General features: G+C 31.9%; 1 protein-coding gene across 4 annotated transcripts in view; it reads left to right on the plus strand.

The window, feature by feature from the left end:
* The window catches only part of LOC136969805 (genetic suppressor element 1-like), a 42,515-nt gene continuing 20,695 nt past the window's right edge, over positions 1-21,820 (plus strand). Inside the window, exons 1-4 of one of the 4 annotated variants that reach the window (XM_067264072.1) lie at positions 1-393; positions 17,737-17,976; positions 19,142-19,293; positions 19,465-19,625. In XM_067264072.1, coding sequence (XP_067120173.1) covers positions 312-393; positions 17,737-17,976; positions 19,142-19,293; positions 19,465-19,625 — 635 coding nt within the window. In that variant the 5' untranslated portion in view covers positions 1-311. Of the gene's footprint in view, positions 394-9,604; positions 9,812-15,060; positions 15,248-16,546; positions 16,841-17,736; positions 17,977-19,141; positions 19,294-19,464; positions 19,626-21,820 lie in introns of those variants that run through there. The other 3 variants (XM_067264074.1, XM_067264073.1, XM_067264075.1) reach the window with 3 other exon arrangements.

The raw sequence follows: 21,820 nt of genomic DNA on the forward strand, positions 1-21,820 counted from the left end.
GCGGATGTAGTACTCTAAACCACGCTAACACGGCGGCCCTAATCTACGTTAACACGGTCGTCTTGACAACAGCACATAATCAGATGGGGGAATTTAATGGTGTACCAGAAGGCAGCTTGCGGTTGGAAGGCTGGGAATTCTGTCAGCTGCTCCGACGACACACGTCTAATCGTTACTACACAGATCCGTACAGGTGGGGGAACGTCACATGTCGGTGTAACTGCCTCCATTGATTCGTCGTTATTACGCGTTTGTGTTGTGATGCCGGACGTATAAAGAATGTAAGCAAGACAGTTAATAAATATTGAAAAATGGCTCTCAATAACTTGTATAGTTCCAATGGCGGAATCTACGTTCGACCCTTGGGTCTTCCCGATTATTATCCCGTCCCAGGTAAGATTTTTTTTCTTCCCCTCTCTTACATTATCATGTTAATTTCACATCCCTGTATTGTATACCTTCTCGTGCTGTGTTCTTTCTGTGTGCTGCGTGTAAACAAATAGGGGGGATTTGTAGTGTAAAAATCGAAGGATCTATATAACTGTGTGGTGCAATATTTATTCTATGTGTAATACAGTAATAATACCTGCAATGTTTTCATAAGTGCATCACCACTTAACTATGGAAGCTAGGTAAGTAATATTACTAATAAGAGCCTATCTGGAACAGTTTTATGAAGCGTATCGCTCGAAAATGTTAGCGTGAGTGTTGTTTTATGAACAATAATAACCGAAGTACGTGACTGGGAGCATTTTTATTAACCATAATAATTGAAATTTGTATCGGAAGATTTTTATGGATCTCTAGAATATTTCTTTTTGCCTCCCTCCGCCGCTTGTTTGCATTAAATAACTAGTTTTAGTTTAATGAGGGTTAAAACTAGGATTATTTATTTATTTTTTTTTAGCTTTTAAATAATATGTATTTTGAAATTGTATAATTCTTTAATGTGTTTTTATAGGCCTACGTGTTACTCGAAATAAAATTCTACATCTGGAAAGTTCCTTTATTAATCGTAATTCTAGGAAAACCTACTTGGAACAGTTTATGCGTACTGTAACAGTGGCAATATATAGCTGAAATAATTTATGAAACATTAACGACCAGAATGCGTATCGGTTACGGTTTTTACGAGCTGTAATACTTCGAATACGTATGTGGAAGGTATCTATGATGTTTAATGTTCGATACACTCATCCATATATATGTATCTAGTAATTTGCGAGTATACAGGTAAATATATTACAAACATTTATCAGAGTATAGCTTTTGCAATGCATACCCTGTATTCTTTTTTGTACAAGCGCACACTCCAAGTATACATCACGTTTTTTTTACCAGTTCAACACTATTAGTGTGTTATATCAAGCGTAACAATCGAAATTACACGGAGAGAATATTTATAAAAATTAATAACTCGTTATAGGATGATGTTACGCAACTAAAATGAGCAGAAATTTCCTCTAATAATTTAAAAATTACAAGGTTAAAGAAGCTGCCAGAAAGGGAGGTTACATGTTTTTTAAAGAAAAAAAAAACACAAACTGTGTTTTTATAGGGGTACGTTAAAGGTTGATTTTAAAGGTTTATGGAACCCTAATTAAGTTATATAAAAAAATTGGGTGCTGTAAAGATTTATAGACGGGTTAGGGAGATTGAAACGCAAGAAAGTGTGTCATATAGGTTAACGGGAAAGCGGGAAAGAATTGAGATGTAGAAAGGATGCCATAAAGATCTGCAGGAGTATGGTTAAGTGTCGGCGTAAAAGAGACGTTGTTGTCAGTTATATTTCAAAAGCTAATACGCGACAAATAATGAGTCAATATGTATTGTAGGATGCCCTTTATATGGTTCAATATAGGCGTATTTGTATGCGTAAATCAGTGCACCGTTCGCAGTTATGGACTGTTTATTATGCGGAATAATTACCTAAAACAGGTAAAAGATTACCTTTTGTTTCTTTAACATTTTTTAATCTTTTCAAAGTATGCTTAGTGTACCTTGGAACCGCCACATTTACATTATATATATCCGTAACACGATCCTCTTTAAAGTATATTAGTTTCCTTCAGTTGAAAAATATTATATTTATATACATTCATATATTTTTAAGTGCAGAATGCTTAGAATCGATAAAATAATTTCTAATATTTTAAGATATTACTTTTATTCGCGTTATAAACACTACTTCACTACAGTTCCTATTGTTGTTTAGTATTGTTTACCTTATAAATCCATTAAATTTATTATAATTCGCTTCATAAAAATCAAAAATAGTTCATTAAATATGTACTTTAAACGTTAAAAAATAAAATAAACGATAATTAATTTTACAAGTAAAAAATATTTTTTAAAAAGTACTGTAATTTCTATAATACATATATTTGAATTTGAAATGCCTGACGTCACTCAATTTAAAAATTTAAAAATAATGATGTCACGCACTTAAGAAGAAGAATTGAATCGATTGGTGGAAAATATTTATCATATCATAAATTTGAATATTGTAGTAACTATCGATTGCAATCGATATTATAAATCGCTCGTTAAGTGTATATGCAATTTAAATTTCTGTTTTAATTTTTTATTTAGACTAAACATTATCACTACAGGTGTGTTGACCGAAGATGTTTGTATAATAAATTATGTAACGGGACAAACGAAAATAAATAAACACGACTTTAACGGAGATAACGATTAAGATGCAATATTTGTTAATAAAATTCGTTCAGATAAAATTATATTTACAGTAAATCTGATATACTAGACATTTACGGAACGATGGCGTAATTTAAATTTCAAATTTCTGCACTTACGAATGGGGAATAAATTGATTGGACGATTTTAAAATTCAAATAATTAACTTTAAAAAATCGTCTTTTTAGCCAACACTGCGATATCTGCAAACCAAAAAGTAATTATTCTAACGTTTATTCTAGCTGTGTCAAACGAATTATCTCCATCCGAAATGAAAAAGGTTGCTTTATAAGGCTAACCTATTAAAAGCGTGGTTTCTAGCCAACTGACAAAACTATGACTATTGTCAGCAACGATCTGTGAAAACCCAACATGTCAGCAACAGAGAGGTCATGTTCAGGGGTCAACTAGTCTTGCCGTCTGTCGGTAATCAATTCATTCCCTTCCCAACCTTCCTACCCTCCCCCTCCATCACTGACAAATGGGACTTCCTGCTGCTCGACGTTGTCATAGTAACGGTTTTGACGTGATGAGTGTGACACGTCATGTAACCACTAAGTACGCCATCTACGAGTGGAATTGTCACTTTTGCGCATTCAATAATTTCCATTGTAATTTTTTTAAAGCTCATCGATTCGATAGAATTAATTGTAACATTTACGTAGAATACAGATTGCTACGCATTAAAATAACAAAAAATAAGTAAATAAAAAAAAGAACAAGAAAATTATAACTAATATTCAGCGCAGTTATGCTTCACTGCATGTAAAAATACATTTGCAAGGAAGACAATAATAGCAGGGGCGTCATATTATCTGACATAAGTTATCATTATTAAAAATAAATTGCACTAATGCAAATTAATGCAGCAATTACGAGCTTTAAATCATAAAAGTAATTAGTTCGTGATGTCACTGGAATAACGTGACGTCACCGTTTAATCAATAATGCAACGATTTATTGTATTTTTTAAAGAACTTTAAAATAAAATATTAATCCTACCGTCAAAAGAGATAAATTTTTTAAAATTTAATGTTTTTAATTTTAATTCGTGTTCAAATCGGATATGACGTAGAGACTTACGTAAAGTCGTAATTAAAGAAATTGCTAATGACGTCACTGCGAAAGAATCGTCTGCTTCTTACATAATTTTTTTATTTTTATTAATCGATAATGCGACATTTAATAATGTTTCAATATTCATTCAGTCTTTAATATTTATAAGTATATTATTAATGTAGAATTGTCGATTTTACAGGTCATTATAAAAAAAAATCTAATTTTAAAATCGGAAGTGACGGCATGCATATTTAATGACGTCAATGTATATTAATATTATTATTATATTAAAAAATCAATAGATACGTTGCCGATGTTATGTATAAGATTATATATTTTTTTATTATATATTTTAGAAAAATAATTACACAGATAGATTTTGATCTGAAGGTGGCAATTTTTTAAAATTTTAAATCAATTTTTTTTGTTGTTGTTGTTGTACTAACTCGAGATTGGTGACGTCGTTAATAATAAACTTTAAAAAATAGCCCAAAAAACGTCACATTAATAATTTATATGTTATTTTATCATTTAAAAAATAACATAAAAATTGTAAGAGTAATAAATAATTCATCTCAAACGTAATATATTTTTCGATCTTTTGTAAATAACGGAAGTGACGAATGCAGCGCCTCTAACGAATTCGAGTTTTTGTAATTAAAGATTCATTACAAATCAAATCTATTGTAATAGTTTTACTCTTGTTACAAGGGAAGATTATTAACAACCCAAAGGAAACACAATTACAGTAAACCTGTTCAAAACGGAATCTTAATAAAACGGAACGCAGAGAATTTTGGTGTTTAAAAACCTGTTTAAAACGGAAACCTGCCAAACCGGAAAAAAATATTTGATCCGTGCGAGTCCGGGTTACACAGGTTATATATTTTACAATTTTTTTCTTACCTACTATAGATATTATATATATTACATGTTATATATTACAGTACTATACTATAGTGTATTATACACTATATATATATATCGGGTGGCCAAATTGATTACAATAGAAGACACATGCTGCCCTATTAGAAATTGAGAGCCACATCCTATATTGGAATGGTAATTTATAGTCTATATACAGTAAAACCCGTGTAAACTGGACTCGCACGGTACCGAATATTTATTTCGGTTTGCCAGGTTTCCGTTTTAAATAGGTTTTTCGCTGCGAAAATCGCTGCGTTTCGAATAATTTTTTGTTTCGAAAGGTTTCCGTTTTATTAAGGTTCCGTTTTGAACAGTTCTACTGTAATCTATATATTGTATATATACATACAGTATGTAAGTTCGCCGACCTGGTGGAGATTGGGGCAAACTCACATTATGCCCAAAGTTTTTTTCAACAAGTAAATATTCGAACGGTAGGAGTGTCGAAGAGGATTTTCTCTATAGTTGCTCGATGGTGGGCCCCGGGGCAGCGGCACGTGAGCAGAATCGTCGGTTGGCGTCGGTGACGCGGCTCTCTAGATGGGCACAGATACGGAAAACTCCGTGCGTTGACACACACGTCTTCTTGCTTCCGAAACTTTTCGGAGAGTCCTCTGTCGTGTCCTTCAAGATCGGCATTATCAATCTCCGTTCTCTCCCTTTTTTTCTACCTGATTGGTTTTACGTTTTTCTTTCCCGCTCCCTGATTGGTCCCTCGTCTGTCCCTAAGCGAAAGACGACCCTTGTTCGGGTCACAAGAAAGATCTGCTTCGAAGAATTTACTTGACACCATCCGTTGGATGGAAAGTGTTGATGGAACTTTGGAACTTGCGCTCATATTTTCCCCCATTGTTCTCTAGTCTGTGACGTTTTATAATTTTAACGACCCGACGCGATGTCCCTTTTTATCATTAAGTTTTCCTCTTTTCAAAATTTTCTATGTTCTAATTGCTTGTATACGAGCGTCTTGTCAAAGGCTCATCTCTACTGGAGGACGGTCGTTTACATTTATTGCGTTATGTTTTTCATCAATAATATATATTATTACCGAGACGAATACATTTGTCTCGGTTTCATATGACTAGCACAACCGATCCGATCTTTGATCGGTTTTAACAATGGAGGTTTGTTTTTTAAGTTTAGTTTTAATAAATTTCTATAATATAAATATTTAATTTCAACCCGTTTTTGGGACCTCGCAAGTATGTATATATATAGAGAGAGAGCGAGGGGAATAGCACCCCAAAGTAGAATGCTTACCCCTAAGTAATAAGGGGAAGGGGTATCATTTACGGAAAAACATTCATATATTTAACAAGAGGTGGCAGCCGGCGGCCTGCCTCTTGCCAAATCGCTTACTTGTTTGTAATTGTTTGTAGCCTCAATAGCCCAATAAAAAATCCGACTGTTTGTTTGATATTCGAAGTTATTATCGGGTTAATTATAAATATTCATATAGCATTTTTTCCTTTATTATATTTTCTAATTCCACTAGATCAGTGATTCCGAAAGCGGGAACTACCGCTCATTTGAGGACGATAGACGAGTCAAGGGGGCCTTGGGGTGTTGTAAGACAGGAGACAAAAATCCATTTTGTAGCAAACCAAAAAGTATAAGAAATATTTGCATTAAAAGGGGTGGTAGTTCAAAAAGTTTGGGAAACACTAAACTAGATTATACCTTTTTCTCAGTTTGCGGGCTTCTTTCGGACAACTTATCTCCTTACATCTATGAAAATCTTCTGCAGCCCGCTCAGTGCCCATGGTGAAGAAAGTTTTAAAAACTTCATCTTCTGCAGAAATATATACACTATTGTTAATAATAAACGGATCTTTATTAAGCTTTAGCTACGTAAAGAATTTTATCTATAAATGAGGTAAATTACCAAACACGTAATTATTTATTTTGGGTTAATTTGGCTACCAATAACGATGTTTTAATAGCGCTCAAACATGAAATATATTAACTGAGCCTGCTAACCATGGGTGTCCGCAGAAAATTGTCCGGGGAGCAAAGCTTGGAGACAAGTAATTACATCAATAAACTTTTATTTAATTATTTAATTTTGGGAGTTTTTTGTATGTAGATTATAGTATAGAGTATTGCATCGATACAAGAAGACAGACAAAACGACCCGTGGTCGCGGGTGTAAGGTTACGTATATCTCAATCACTTTTACGATTATAATTTGTGGCATTTTTACTCGATCCCAGGGAGGACAAGTGCCCCGTTTACCCCCCTCTGCGGACGCCTATGCCGCTAACCCCATCTTAACTTCCCTCATAAACGGCCTTATAGAAGAAAAACTAGTTCATTCATAATATTAGATGCCTGGTGTGCCCAATTATCTCTATTGTTTCGGCTTTGTCTGCATTTTCTGAAAAAACATTAAGTTGTTATCAGCCCTCAAAGCCTTACTTACCCATAATTTTCGTAAATAATTAAAGATTAAATAAAATATTAAATTATGTTTATATTTGTAAATTAGATCGGAATTTTTCGTGAAAATTCAATTTTTAAATTGAAAATATCTAAATCGACAGTGACGTCGCGTTATTTTAAATAAATGTTACATTTTCCCGAAATCGGAAGTGACGTCACGCGATTTTTAAAAAAGCATGACGTCACGCGAAATTTAGATATTATAAAATATCGGTAGTGACGTAGAAAACGTGATTTGGCGTAAAACGTTAAAATTTTTAAAATCGGAATTGACGCTACGACTGTATTTTGTTTCTTATGAAACGAAAAAAAAAAAAAAAAAACACGGCAAATATGATTTTAAACATTTTTCAAAATCTTATGATAATAGAATCGGCTGATGTTTAGGATATTTTTTTTATTTTATTTTTTGTTCAATATACAGTAATTGCATTTTAATGCGGTTAAGAACTGTCTTTACGTCATTTTAACAACAAAATGTAATGTCTGATGTATCAGAGGAAAGAGATTATAGAGGATTTATTTAGTATTAACGTAATCCCGGATTATTGATCGTCGATGTACAAACAAAACTTTTTTATTTTTTATTTTTTTCCGTTTGTTCCCTTTCAGCATTTGATGATACCTTTATAATGCTATTTGTATCCATGCCACAATTTGTATATATATATATTTTTTTCTTTAAGTTTTACTAAAGATTTAAGTAAAGAAAATAATTTTTCTTAAATTACGAAGCGTTAGAACATTCGTTTTTTTAAAAAACAAAAAAAGAAGAATAGCATTATCGATTGAACGAATCGACCTTCCTGTTTTCCGTTTCTTCCCCCATCGCACTTTAGCTTTCGTTCCACGTAATGATGTCGTAAGTGGAACGATTATCTGAAAATTAACTTCTGCGCATTATCTGTAAAAATTTAAATTATTTAAGGGAAGAAAATGGCGCCTGCGTCAATTGGCAATCGTTAAACCGTTCTAAACATAAATATTTTACTGTTTGAGACTGGCATGCTATAATTTTATGCTCCTGCCGAGACTATTCTTAATAATTTTCTTTGTTTTCTGGGTTAAGAAAGTTTGAATCTTAACTTTTCTAAATTTATATTCTTCGTGTAACAGAGAATAAGAATTTGCATCGCTAAGATTATGATATTAATCCACCATATCGAAACTCTGTGTTTGTTCATCGTATTATTGTGGTGTATTATGTGAGGCACACCACTAGGGAGCCTGAGTCTCGGGGTCTCGAAATTAGTAAAATTGCGTAGAGGGCACCAATATTCTGTGCCAAGGGGTCCAGAAAGGCCCTAATCTATCAAAAACAGTACAGGTAGTAACAGCAAATACTTCGTAGCAGAACTAAGTAGTAGTATCTAACAGTACTTATTGCTAGTACAGATACTGCTGTATCTGGAGTAGCATCAGCGCATCATTAGAATACCACGATAGTATCTAATAGAAGAAAACACAACAATATTTAGTGTTATCTAACTGTACTGGCAGTAATTAGTGAAGAAGAGCATCTAGTATCAGCATAACCTAGTAAAATAGTAGTTCTATATGTTTATTGTATAGTTACTCGCCTGTAGGAGAGAGAATAAGGAGGTTGTATATATATATATATATAGGGGCACCTTAAAAATGTTACTGGAACTATCTCTGCTAGTAACACAAGTATTTGCTCTTGCCTTTATTACTAAACACTTCTGCTAGATATTACTAGGCACTGCTGTTACTTGTAATGTTAAAATATACATAAAAATTTCACAGTATTTCTATTTTTATTACTTTAATTTACATGCTACTAATTGAAAGCCCTTAAAATTTCAGTGTTCATTTTTCCAAACATGCTACTGCCTAGTTTCTGTTATGTATAATAGCGATAATGCTTTGTTATGCGTGGTATTCCTGCCATGCTGTAGTTCTCTGGTATGACTGACATTCCTATTATGCAATACTTTTAAATCTCAGCGTAAATATTTGCATAGCGTGAAGAGTAGTCATGCTAAAAGCAACTCTAGTTGGTTTTTTCCTGTGAATTTGTTGATGCTTAAGCTGCAAATGTGACTATGTTAAGTATTGTGTGCTGAATTTATAGTACTACTACTACAGAATTTATTCTATTATATTGATTTCTACCGTGCAATGACTCGTGCTAACAATGATTATAGAATGTAATGATCCTGTTAGTGAATGTAAAACCATTATTATTGCATAATGAGTTTAATTGCAGTAGAATGTACATGAAACATACGTTTCTTTAATTAGTGAAGCCATTTTGTTTCGAAATATCGTTACAGAAATCTCCCGTAAGTGACACGGGATCTAAAATTAATCTTTAGTGGCATCACTAGAGCAGAAATCATTCTTTAGCTATGATTTTAATCGTGTTCCATATTATCTCCTCGGGACAATTCTTCCAAAATAACATCATTGAAGGAAATATTTTATCTAGTGACGTCAGTCTAGGAGTCGTACTATTGGTGCCAATGCTTTATTTATCATTGTTTAGCGGTGATAACGAAAGCCTAAGTCACTAACACAACTCTACTTCACTGTAGAAAACAGTTTAAGGAAGTGATATCGGTGAAAGAAGCATTCATTGGAACTGTGTCATCTGTATAGGGATAATTTGGAACTTTTAAGAATGCCTTTCCACTGAAGACATGTTACCGAATCACGTTAAAAGGTGGGTTTAATCACGTTAAGAGGTTTACTGTGAAAAAATGGGGGAAATGTTCTTTAAGAGCTCTATTTCAATTGAACCTACTTCAAAACTCTAATGTTTCCAATGAATTTATTATGAAGTACACCGGCAAAAAACACTTATCGGTGTTTAAAATACTCTAAAAATTTTCGAAAAATCAATGTGTGACGTAGCAATTTCTACTGGAAAAAGCTTACTTTTCCTCTCTCATTATAAGTCCCGTTCCTTTTCGCTTCGTTACTTAATCAGCACTTAGTGATTCATCCGTTATTTTTCGATTGTTTATAAATGCTGATGTTTTTCCTTATTCCCTGTCCACAGATTAAACATTAACTCAAGCTATATAAATTTTTATAGCCTTTCCGACTTCTCTGACGATTGCATAAACGTTAGATTAGTTGTGCAGTTGAATTTTGAAAGGTTTCGTGTGGGTTAACAAATCCCGAAAACTTACAAATGTATGTATACCTGTCGTATGTGGGTCTACTGACAATGCAAAAACTTTACGTAGCTCAACGTCATTTTTTATTTTATTTTTCTCATCGTTCCTCCTTCATTTTTATTCATTTTTCCCCCTTTTATCCTTTGTCTAGTAATCGCGGAAATTGTTAAAAATAGAAACAATACAATCCTTTTTTAAAGCTAAAACCTGGCCGCACATTTTGTTAAATTTTTCAAAAAATATTTATGAATAAGTTCCATTGACTCTTTAATAACTTTAATGTTGTTTACCCAGAAAGTTATTGGGGCTTATAAATGGGGTTTAACTGAGGTTTTTAACATTTTATTTTCGCCATTTTAGAAATTAAGTAAAACTAATTAACGTTGAATAGATATTTTAATATATATACAGATGTTTTTCTGTACAGTCTCACAGTCCAGTAGGGACGCCCGGAGAGTTTAGGGGCCTGGGGCAAAATACGCAGTAGAGGCCCTGTAGTAAATTAAGTTATTATATTAAAGTAAAAGAAATGAAAAAGTATTGTATTGAGGCCCCTACTTCCTTCCGTTGTAAGACTTTTTTCTCCTTTAACCTCCCTCTAGGTATTTCTGATAGTCAGGGATTTTCACACAATCTAAACAAGCAGGAACTTAGGGCCTCGAATTTTTACATGTATCGTTATTTGGTAGAGGGCAAACGACTATTACAGTTTAGAGCCACAACAAATCCGCTTACATTTATCATTTATACGTGCGCAGAGTTGGATTCACACAGCTTAAACAATACAGCCGTGCAAGAACACGACGTAGGGCCTCACGCTTTAATTTATTACAATTCGGATAAAGGTGAAAGGCCTGCCATAGCTTAAGGCCACAAATCTAAATTCGAATCTTACATACGCTTGCCACGAAGCTAAACCTGTTGAGCCTATAACAAAAACACTAAGAAACGTGTCTTTAATAATAGTTAAACATCAATTATAATGGCGCGATAGCTATCGGCTTCGGTGTTCATCAGCTCGTTTTTTATTCCGTATAAACCCGAGTAAACCTAACTTCCTCGACAACTGATGGTTTTTATAAAGGATAAAGTTCTCCATTTAACTTTAATCTTTTTATTATTGAATATTAAACACCTTTAACACGCCATTGATCGATATCAACGTCTTTGCGTTGGTATACGCCATTCACTCAGCTTGAATACTTTATTATCGAATAATAAAAAACCGTCTTTGACTTATAACACATTATAATCGATTCTTTATGCTTTAAAATATACGTATTATACATTTAAGGAAACTTTTAAAGTAAACATTAACACGTGGAATAACGTTTCCCCTAATGTTCAATGGCGACCACGTGGGATGTGTGAGTAATCATTCGACTGTTGAAGGAAAAAAAAAAAAAAACTATGAAGTGAAGCTACACTAGATCATTGTTCTGTGTGTCAATGTACACAAAGGCTATAAATACATCCTCCATTACGTCATCGTGTTTACCTGAGCGAAGAAAAGCTCCCCTTTTTTATGAGCGAATTAATCGGCCACTAGCCCAGGGAAAAAAATGATAATAGCTTTCAGAAAATTCCCTAATTCCTTGATAATTCGTTAAGGTTTAACTAAATAATTCGCGGTTAATACAAACACTGAAGTCTTATTTTCAGTTAATTCAACTTTAAGAAGAAAATGTATGATTTATAATATTATTTAAAATGTATTTCTGGGAATTTCCCCACACGTTTATTGAATAGGAATATAATTATTGAATAGGAATTGAATTTACGAATAGGGAAATTTCAGATTTATTTATTTCTTTAATAGGGAAATTATTTATATGTATGGCGAATTTACGGATATTTTAGTTTAAAACAATTACTTTTTAAATTATTATTACAAATTATTAATATAAATTCGAATTTATCGACTTTTTAAAATATAATTAGAGTAAATGTACTATAAAGGTGGCAAGGGAATTTCCCTAATTTCTCGATAATTCGAGAATTATAACTACAAATAAATCGAGATTTATGCTAATGATATGCTGATTTTATATAACTTAATTTATTTTAATGACAAAATTAATATATTAAATTTCAAGTTAAAGATGAAAATGTATGATTTATGTTATTTAAAATTATATATATATTTATAGGGAAATTTTAGTTAATTTTTTTCTTTTTTTGCAAGTAGGGAAATTTCAGATTTATATATTTTTAACTTAAGAATTTTACAATATTGTAAGGAATAATTTTATTTAAAATGTAATAATTTGTAAATTTTGACGTTAACCGGAAAATTCTGTTGAATTTTTGTGGAATTAGGAAAAAATAAAACGGTTAAGGAAATTTCCCCGTTTTCCTGATAATTCATGAAAAAGGTAAAGTAAATAAAAGTAAATCGATATTTTTAAAAACAATAGCTGGTTTTATAGTTTATTGTTACTTTCAAGTTAGAATGAGTTTGACTTTAAATATAAAAAGCATAAAATTTATATTATTTAAATAATTTTTTAAATAAGTGAAATTTCGGATTTAGTTCTTTCACAACGAAATCTACGGCTATTTTAGTCAAAATAGTAATTTTAAAATAAATTAAGAAGTGGCTATAGAAATTTCCCCATTTCCCTGAAAATTCCTAAAAAATAGAAAAAAATAAAGCGATATTTTTATAATAAATAACTGTTTTATTATATAACTTAATGATTATTTTTAGATTATAATATAATTTAAATTTAAATTTTAAGAAAATGCCCGATTAAAAAAATATTCGGGGAAATTTCATATTTACTTGTCTCACTATAGAAGTTATTAGGGAAATTGCAGGTTTAATTTTTAGCATAAGAAAAATTATTTCTGTATGTAGGGAAATCAGAGATTTAAATAATTTTTATAGGGATATTTTAGTTAAAAATTTAGGGATTTAGCGAATTTAGGGATATTTTAGTAAAAAATGAACAGTAATTTACAACGTAATGCTTTGAATATTTTGATATTAATGTGTATTAAAATATCATCGATATTTTTTTAAAAGATAAAATTAGAGGAGGGGAGGGAAAAGGTTTTATTGCACTTTTCCGGTTTTTGTTAGATCAGTCGACTTGTAAAGCAAATATATCCCTAGCGAATAGTCACGTCAGGAAAATAATATCTGTTTTCTTTGGAGATCGATAAAAATTTAATTTAAAATATTTCCTTTTAAAAGAATCGTATGTAAATCTCGGAACTTTTACGAAAAATTATGGTGTTTGTACACATAATTTACCCAGTCACGTGACCTACGAATTAATGCTCGCATCGTGTGATTAGGAGAAATATTATTACATTACGTAAAAGTAATCGATATTTATAATTTAAAAATTATTTATCGACGATGCCATGGAAAAATAAATCGTTTGGAGTGGGAAATTTTTCGACAAATTTATCAATTCACGTGACCGAAGACCAAAGCAGACGATAGAAAAATCGCGGTTTCCTGTAATTAAACGACGACCTCTATAATTTGTTTATTTTTCTTATAAAATAATTCGACTCGGTAACAACGAAAGAGTTTTATTATTAAACAATTTCTTTAGACTTCGCCCGAAAAAATAATTTGCAATAATAGACAGTTAAAAACCAGACGATATATGCACGTCACGTGATCAATCGAGACGAATCGAACGTCACGTGATCGATATAGTTTGAAATTGACGTGATGAAACTTGACTTTAAAAAATTAATTTATTTTCAAAAATTATTTTGATTCTTTACTTTTATCGCAGTTATTTATTATTAATCTTTAGCTTTTTTCGGAAATTAATGTAGACGTTTATCGTGTGTTTTCCATTTTAATTCTATCACGTGACCCTGCCGAGACGACAAAATCAGCACTCAAATGTTAACGGAAAATATATAATTTATTTTAAAAATATCTGAATTTTATGACACTGGAAAATCTTTATAAAATAGAGCCGTTACGCTTTACTCAAAACAAAAGATTAAAAAGTCAAAACAATAATCGGATATCACGTGACTCTTCTGAGTTACACGACAAAATTCTCGGACAAATAAATTTATCTCATAGTCAAATCTATTTTTTTTTTTTAATAATACTTTAGCTTTTGTTACAGTGAGAAATTATTTAAAAAATAATATTTCGCTCCTCGTTCAAAAAATGTAAAATAATAATAATAATAATTACAAAATGAGAAGCAAAAAATAACAAAATATCACGTGACCTTGCCGTTACGTACGACAAAAGTAACAATGAAATCTCAAAAAACATAAATATTTTTTAAAATAAATTTATTTAATAACGAAAAGTGTTACAAAGATACTTTTTTACATAAAATAATAATTAAAGATTAAAAAAAAAAAAAACCGGAAAACCAAATCGAGATACAGTAGAATGTCATGTGACTCCATCTAGTCAAAAAAAATATTAAGGAAAATAAGTGTTGTTAAATAAATTTATTTTTAAAATATTTAGCATTTCCGAAAATAAAAAAGTATTGAAAAAATTTTAATTTTTTATGCTTCGCCAAAAAATAAATAAAACGTAGAAAAACAAAACAATGTAATATCACGTAACCTAATTGAGGCGGACGACAAAATTTAAATAATAGATCTCAATTGTAAAATAAATTTATTTTTAAAATATTTATCTTCTCGAAAAATAAGAAAGAATTGAACTAATTTTCAAATTTTCGGGGCTTTTCCAAAAATTAAAAAAATAAATAATAAATTAATAAACCAAAACAATACGGCCGTATATCACGTGACCTCGTGGAGACAAACGAGAATACTCTTAAAAAAAATAAATCTCAACCGTGAAATTAATTTATACATAAAGTAATACTTATATTCTCTAACAACGAAAAAGTATTATAAAAATGAAACCTCTGTTCGTCTCCGAATAAAAATGTGGAAACCAGACGATAACGGAGCGTCACGTGACCCTGTCCGAGGCAGACGACAAATTTACAGACGATCGAATCTCGGTTAGCAAAAACAAATAAAATAAAATAAAATGAAACAGGTAACGAGCGATTCGACGTTTTAAAGGTGGGATTGGAAAGAGGAAGACGTATTATTCGACAAATAAGGAGAAGTATCGTAAGAGTTATCAGAAGCAACGGAGCGTGGAGGGCACGGCAAATGTTTCCTGTCGCCGATGGTCAAGTAGTTGACGATGACTGTCGGGGGGGTGTGCCGTCCCTCCGCCATTTTATTTTTTTCTCCTTTACCAATCTCTGTTATTGGTTTTCTCCCTTCAGCATTCAATAAACAGCTGCTTCTCTTCCCACCTCTCTCTAAACAGAGAAAGCCACTCCGGGACGGTAGACGACTCGACTTGCCTTTCTGGCAATCGAGATTTATTTCCGCCCCCGAGAAGTTAATAGGAGGAACATAACGAGAATTCTGCTTCCGACCGATGGACTCGTTGCCAAGGTTCCGCATCTGCACTGAGAGGAGAGGAGAGGGATCGAGGTGTCGAGAATCCCGAATTTCTTTTCTGTTTTGCTGGGCGTCTCCTTCGACCCGGCGGGTCGCTTACAAATGTGCCATTATCTTGACAAATTGGCGATTGTTATTCGTTCCATAACACTTTTTTCTCGGCAGTTTTCGGGGTAAATCTGGCCACGTTGATTTTTTTGGCGACCAGCTCGACGGTGTCATCGGATATCGTTTACCCCGTGCCGGTTGTAGGCTGAAAAGTGTTTTAAAGACGTGGCAGAATGAGTACTTCTCGGCCTCGGGCGGAATGGGTCTGCGTTTCCGGCGTCGAGCGTTCCTTGTAATTATTTAGATCCCGAGGCAATTGATTGTGTCAGGCAGTTATAATTGTGTTTAAGAAACTAAAAAAAATGGCAATTGAATTTTTGTCTGAATGTAATTAGTTTAATAGACTTTACAGTATTTATTTTCAAATATAATATTCGTTGATTTGTTTCAATTTGGAACAAAATGTATTGTTATGTGAGTACTAAACATTAAAATTTTTGGCATTTAACGTATATTATGATAAGACTGTACACATATCTATGGTAATGGAGGATTAAAATTTTTTGATTTGGTAATATATAGGTTGTTCCCTTGATGTCCCTAGTTGTGTGGATTAATTTTGAGGAAAGAAATGCATCTGTAGTACTGTAGATTATGGTAATAGAAAGTGCATCTGAAAAAGTTAGTTATGACTAGGGAATATGCTCCCAATGTGGGAACTTCATTAGGATGCGTGTTGCATTCTAATATAACCAGCATGTCAGGAGTTATGTTCTTAATGACATTCCAGGTTGTTGTGTGCTGAACACTTACATCTGGCACATTTGTAACATACACACAATCCTTGATGTATCCAAAAAGAAAAAGTTCAAAGATACAATATCGCATGATCGGGCAGACCGAGAAATTGGGCCCCGGCAATCTAGACCACGTAGCATCAGAGCTTCAAATTGCCACCGTGTGGCCGCAGTGGCCCTTTCAAGGGTACATGTGTGAAACTTCGAGTATGAACCAACATGTCCGAATGAATGGATTTTACAGAATAGTTTAAAACTAGAGACACTCGAGGGAAGCATTCTGTACTGTTGGTGAGTTTTAAAATGGATGCCTGGCATATTCACTTGCAAAATTAATGATTTTTCTAAATCTAGTTTTATTTTTGTAATTATTGTATACGTACGCAGTAGGGCAGGAACGCCCGTACATTGGGGTACATGCTTTGTTTTTGTCTTAGTTATCTTTTTCCTAATTTCTAAGGGGGTCCCAAATAACAGAAAATTAGTGATGTCTAACCTATTCTGCGAATATAAAACAAACCAATGAACGATATTTGTCCACCGACCTATGTAACTTCGTCGTATGTTGACCAAAACTCCATTCTTTGCTTTTGAGGCCAAGTTAGCCCTGAGTGGAAGCCGATCTGACGTCAAATCGTAGTTTGAAGGTCCTTGCATGTCCATTTTTATAGCTCATGTCCCCCCCTTTTTTATAGTCTGTGGGCACTGCTGCAGTAGGATCTTGATTTAACGAAGTAATTAAGGAGAACTGGCATTTGCTGTTGCTGAAAGGCTGTTAATAACAAATTTACAATGTGCGGAATGTATTAAAACGCTGTTATAATATATAAGTATGAATAAAATATATACATTGAGTAATTTACATGCATTCACTTGTCTTTTAGTTTGTTCTATATGTAAATTAAAGAAAGGTTAACCTTTAGGACAAAGATTATTGTCTGTTAAATCTGAAATTCATTAATCAAGGGCATCTGTATTTAGATTTATGAAACCTAGAATCATAATTACTTATAATGTTTATACAAAGTAAAAATAAAATTATGAACAAGATAATGTACGTTGTTTGTTATGAGTGCCGTTTTCGTGTTAAAATACAAATATTTTATTAATTTTATCACTATATTCCAAAAGAATTTTTAATATTAAATTATGTGTGGTTATTAAAAGAATTTGTTTTTATTTTGCAGGATTCCCCCATGGATGTAAATCATTATTACCTCCATCAACATCTCTAGCAATGCAGTCATTCAACTCTCACAAACCTTCCACTCGGACGATGGCTCCGATATCACCGCTTCAAGTTGCCCATCAGCCAAGCGCCGTGATGTCTCCGTACAATAATCCTATGCTCAATTCTCATCAGACATCAAGTTTTGCTGCGGCTCTTCGGAAATTAGCCAAACAGGCGGGAGAACCACCTTCTACAGGTAAGAATATACAATAGATGGCACACATTGACTATATTCACACATATTTATCGTGCAAATATTTAATTCTCGAATACTCTTAACATTTATTCGGAAGGATCTTTTTAAAATTAAATTGTTTTGTGATACTTATTACAATGTTTTAAGTAGATTTAAGATTTAAGACATCGAGGGACCAAACACAAATTAAGATTAATATAGTCTGGTATACTATTCATGCCAAGTAATGATAGTAATAAGAAGTAAATGCGCTGTTTTGTAACGCCATACACAGTGAGTTTACTTCTTATTACTAGATTTAAGATTATTTTTCCAAATGAAAAAAGTGCTTCTTATTGTCTATTTAACCTGGGACGCATTCGTTTCCTTGTCGAGCAGCCGAGTAAGCAAGCCAATGATGTAGTTTGTTTCGTACGAAATGATTTATGTCATTGGTTTGCTTGCTTAGCTACTCGACAATGAGACGCTCTCCTAGAATTAATAATAAAATGTTTGAAAATTATACTTTTCTGTTGATTTTATCATAATTCAATTATAATACAAGCATTATCTGTAGAAAAAGGATTTATAAAATCAACATAAGAAATTACTCAAAAGGATGTTTTTAATTATTTTATGTAGCAGAGGGTGGCCAAACCTTGCCACAATAGGAACCATATGTTGTCTACCAGAAATACTCAAGAGTCTAATCCTCTATTGGAATGTCTAGAGTAGAGCTGCATCATTTACTTATATTATATATGTAGTAAAAATGCTACAGTTAACATTATTCTACAGTAAATGTTACTGTTGCTTTACCTTACCGATACTTTATGACTGACCGGGTAAACAATCGTTTAACTCCTTTAACGTTATTAATGTACCTGTTCAAGGTTAAATTGCGAGTTACACTTATGATCCCTGTGTATGTTACACTACTTAATAGCCAGAAAAACTTACAAAAATATTACATATGCGTAAGTAGTATGTACAAGTATACAGGAGCCACAATAAGGGTCTAGATGAAACCACGGTTGTGTAGTTTAAAATGAATGTCTCATTTAAAAAATCGAGCCGATTAGATGATTTTTAAAAGAATAAAAATTATTTTCCAATAATATAAATTTAATTTAAAGTTTGATGACTTAAGAATGTTTAAAATTTTTTTTATAAATATCTCATTTAGAAAACGGTCTTCTCTCGACAAATTCTGTTGTAAATCAACCTGCCGTAATGCCTCAAATGTACTTAAACAGTCAGCAAGGTACTTTTTCTAACAACTCTTCTTCTTCTGTCACTTCCACTTCACTTCCGTACCATAATGGAGGAAGCAAAAAGGTAATTTTTACATTTGTTTTTTAAATAGATATAAAGAGTTTTATGATATTTTAATCATTGATGATATTGCCTTAAAAATAAAACTAAAAAGCCAGTAAATTTTATATCTGCAATTAACTTGTGTCATAAATTTAATTGTTTATTGTTATTGTATTTTTTTTTTTTTTTAAGGGAATAGATTCGTCTGCATTTTCTCTAGCTACAACAAACAACAATCAGTTGCCAGATTCATTAAGAGGAAAGTATGGTTCATTTAATCATCCGTTGTATTCGGGAAAATGGGAAGAACGCTTTATTGGGACCAAAGAATTAACGTCATCTGCTCACATTATGTATGTAATAAAAACTTTTTTATTTATTAATTTAGTGTTATTATATGAACATTACTAAACTATTAAATTGCAATAAACAATTGATTTACGGTTTTAAAAATAACAAAGAGAAACTACAATATGTTCTTTAGTTTTTTTCTTTTTGGTCATTTTGTTATGTTTAAAAAGAAAACAGGAAATCCTCATTAATTTGAAATTTGAGGGAGAAAATATTTGTGACTTCAAATTTCGAATTATCTGAGATTTACATATCTCTGTACGATATGCCAAATGCCACATAACTGATGTAATTTATTAAGCAAATGGAATACAGCTACTTATACAGAATATTATTAATTATTAATTAACAAAAATAGCAATAACAATAATATAAATAAAGTGCAGGTAAATATAATGTGTCTGGTGAGAACCTCACAGGTCGCCAGATAGGTTTGATAAAAACTAAAGTGGAATTCCTCAAAATTATTTGTAAAGTTGCCAAAAAGTAGTAGCTTAGAGTCCTACAAATATCTCAATCTGCTACTCATAGCCCAATCTTGCAATCCCAAAAACCAGCTGTATTTTATGAAATAAGAAAAAAAAAGGGGTAGTCTGTATGTAAGGTGACACCCAAAAATGTGTTACTTAAAAGCAAAGCCATATTGATTAGATTAGAGACATTCTTGGTTTGTTGTTCTCTTATAGCGTGAAAAAACTTCAATCTAAATGAATAAATTAATGTATGCGTATCATAGTTCAACAGAATTTTCACTTCAAAGTATCTGTATTTCGAACTAACCAAATTCCTTAGCATCTGACCAATATTCAAATTCTTCCTATTCTAACTACTGCATTAATTTTTCACAATGACAAGTGATTCCAGCTTCGCGAACTGCAGAACACAAATTGCCTTCTCTATTGTGGAGTTGCCGTTTTAGTTTACGGTCCTTCCCAGAGATAGTTGAGTAGTAGACAACAAGATGCTCGAATGCAGATGGGAGACGAAACGTAGATGGCTATTCTGTCGATTGGTGTACATCGCGTACTTCTCAGATATTAATTAAAATATCAGTAATCAATTATATATTTTAAGTTGTAAATCCTGTAAAATTCTTATAAACTATTTTGATAATTAATAAGCAAGAAATAAAATGAGAAACTGTTACAAATAAGGAAAGAAAATGGAAACAGAGTATTATTTTATTAAGTAATATAATATTATATAAAATATATAAAAACATACACATTATTAAATTTAAAATGTATATTTCATCAGTATTTGAAAATTTATATAAATAAAGTTATAATAAACACACTAGAACCAAAAATCTGACAGCAAAACGACACTTAAGACGGTTGAAAATGTCTGTTTTCCCTATTAAAGTGTTTGTGTATCATTATTGTTTTTATCAAACTACTAGCTGCGTGTGCCTGGCATTGCTTGGACTTTTTGAGAGGGGTGGACTTTAGGGACAGTTGGGGTATGGACTCCCACAGTATTTTTCTAAGGTGTCGAAGAATATTCATGCCGAATTTGTAGCAGATAAGGTAAATAGTATAGTTATGCAAACCCTTTACGTAACATTTGTACATAATTTGAGTTTTATGTATATTGATTTTCCATGTGTAAGTCGAAAAAATGTACCATATTATGTCTACTCAAATATATTATTTACATAATAAGTTAGTACATACATACTTTTGCTGAAAATTTTTAATGAATATAACAAATTTAAGGATGCATTTTAATATATAAATCATGACAGAAGGATTTTTGAAGCATGAGATATTGCCAGTAATCATTAACTTATGTCATTATTGACATTAAAAATATAAATTGAAATTATTTTTATTAATATTTCTTTATCTGAATAAATCAAAAATTGTTGACGACTGTAAGATGCAGTCGTCTCGATCGTAGCATTTTTCAAGGCCACCTAGAATAACAGGAACCCACGAGAAGCAAAATACATATCAATGTCCTATATCAACATAAAATTTAATAGCTTTTGATTCCTTATAAGAGATAATTAATGTTTCAAAAATTTAAAAATATTAATTCCTATTAAAGCAGGTGAATCGAGCGTTGGCTACTAACAGAAATGTCTCAAATATTTACAGTAAAAAAAAAAAATATTAAATTAAAAGTAAATATTTAACTAAATTTTCCAGAAAGAACAGCTCGGCAATGTAATTTTATAGATTGAGTTGTATAG

Source organism: Centruroides vittatus, unplaced genomic scaffold, assembly GCF_030686945.1.
Source record: "Centruroides vittatus isolate TY-2023 unplaced genomic scaffold, ASM3068694v2 contig_181, whole genome shotgun sequence".
NCBI lineage: Eukaryota > Metazoa > Arthropoda > Arachnida > Scorpiones > Buthidae > Centruroides > Centruroides vittatus.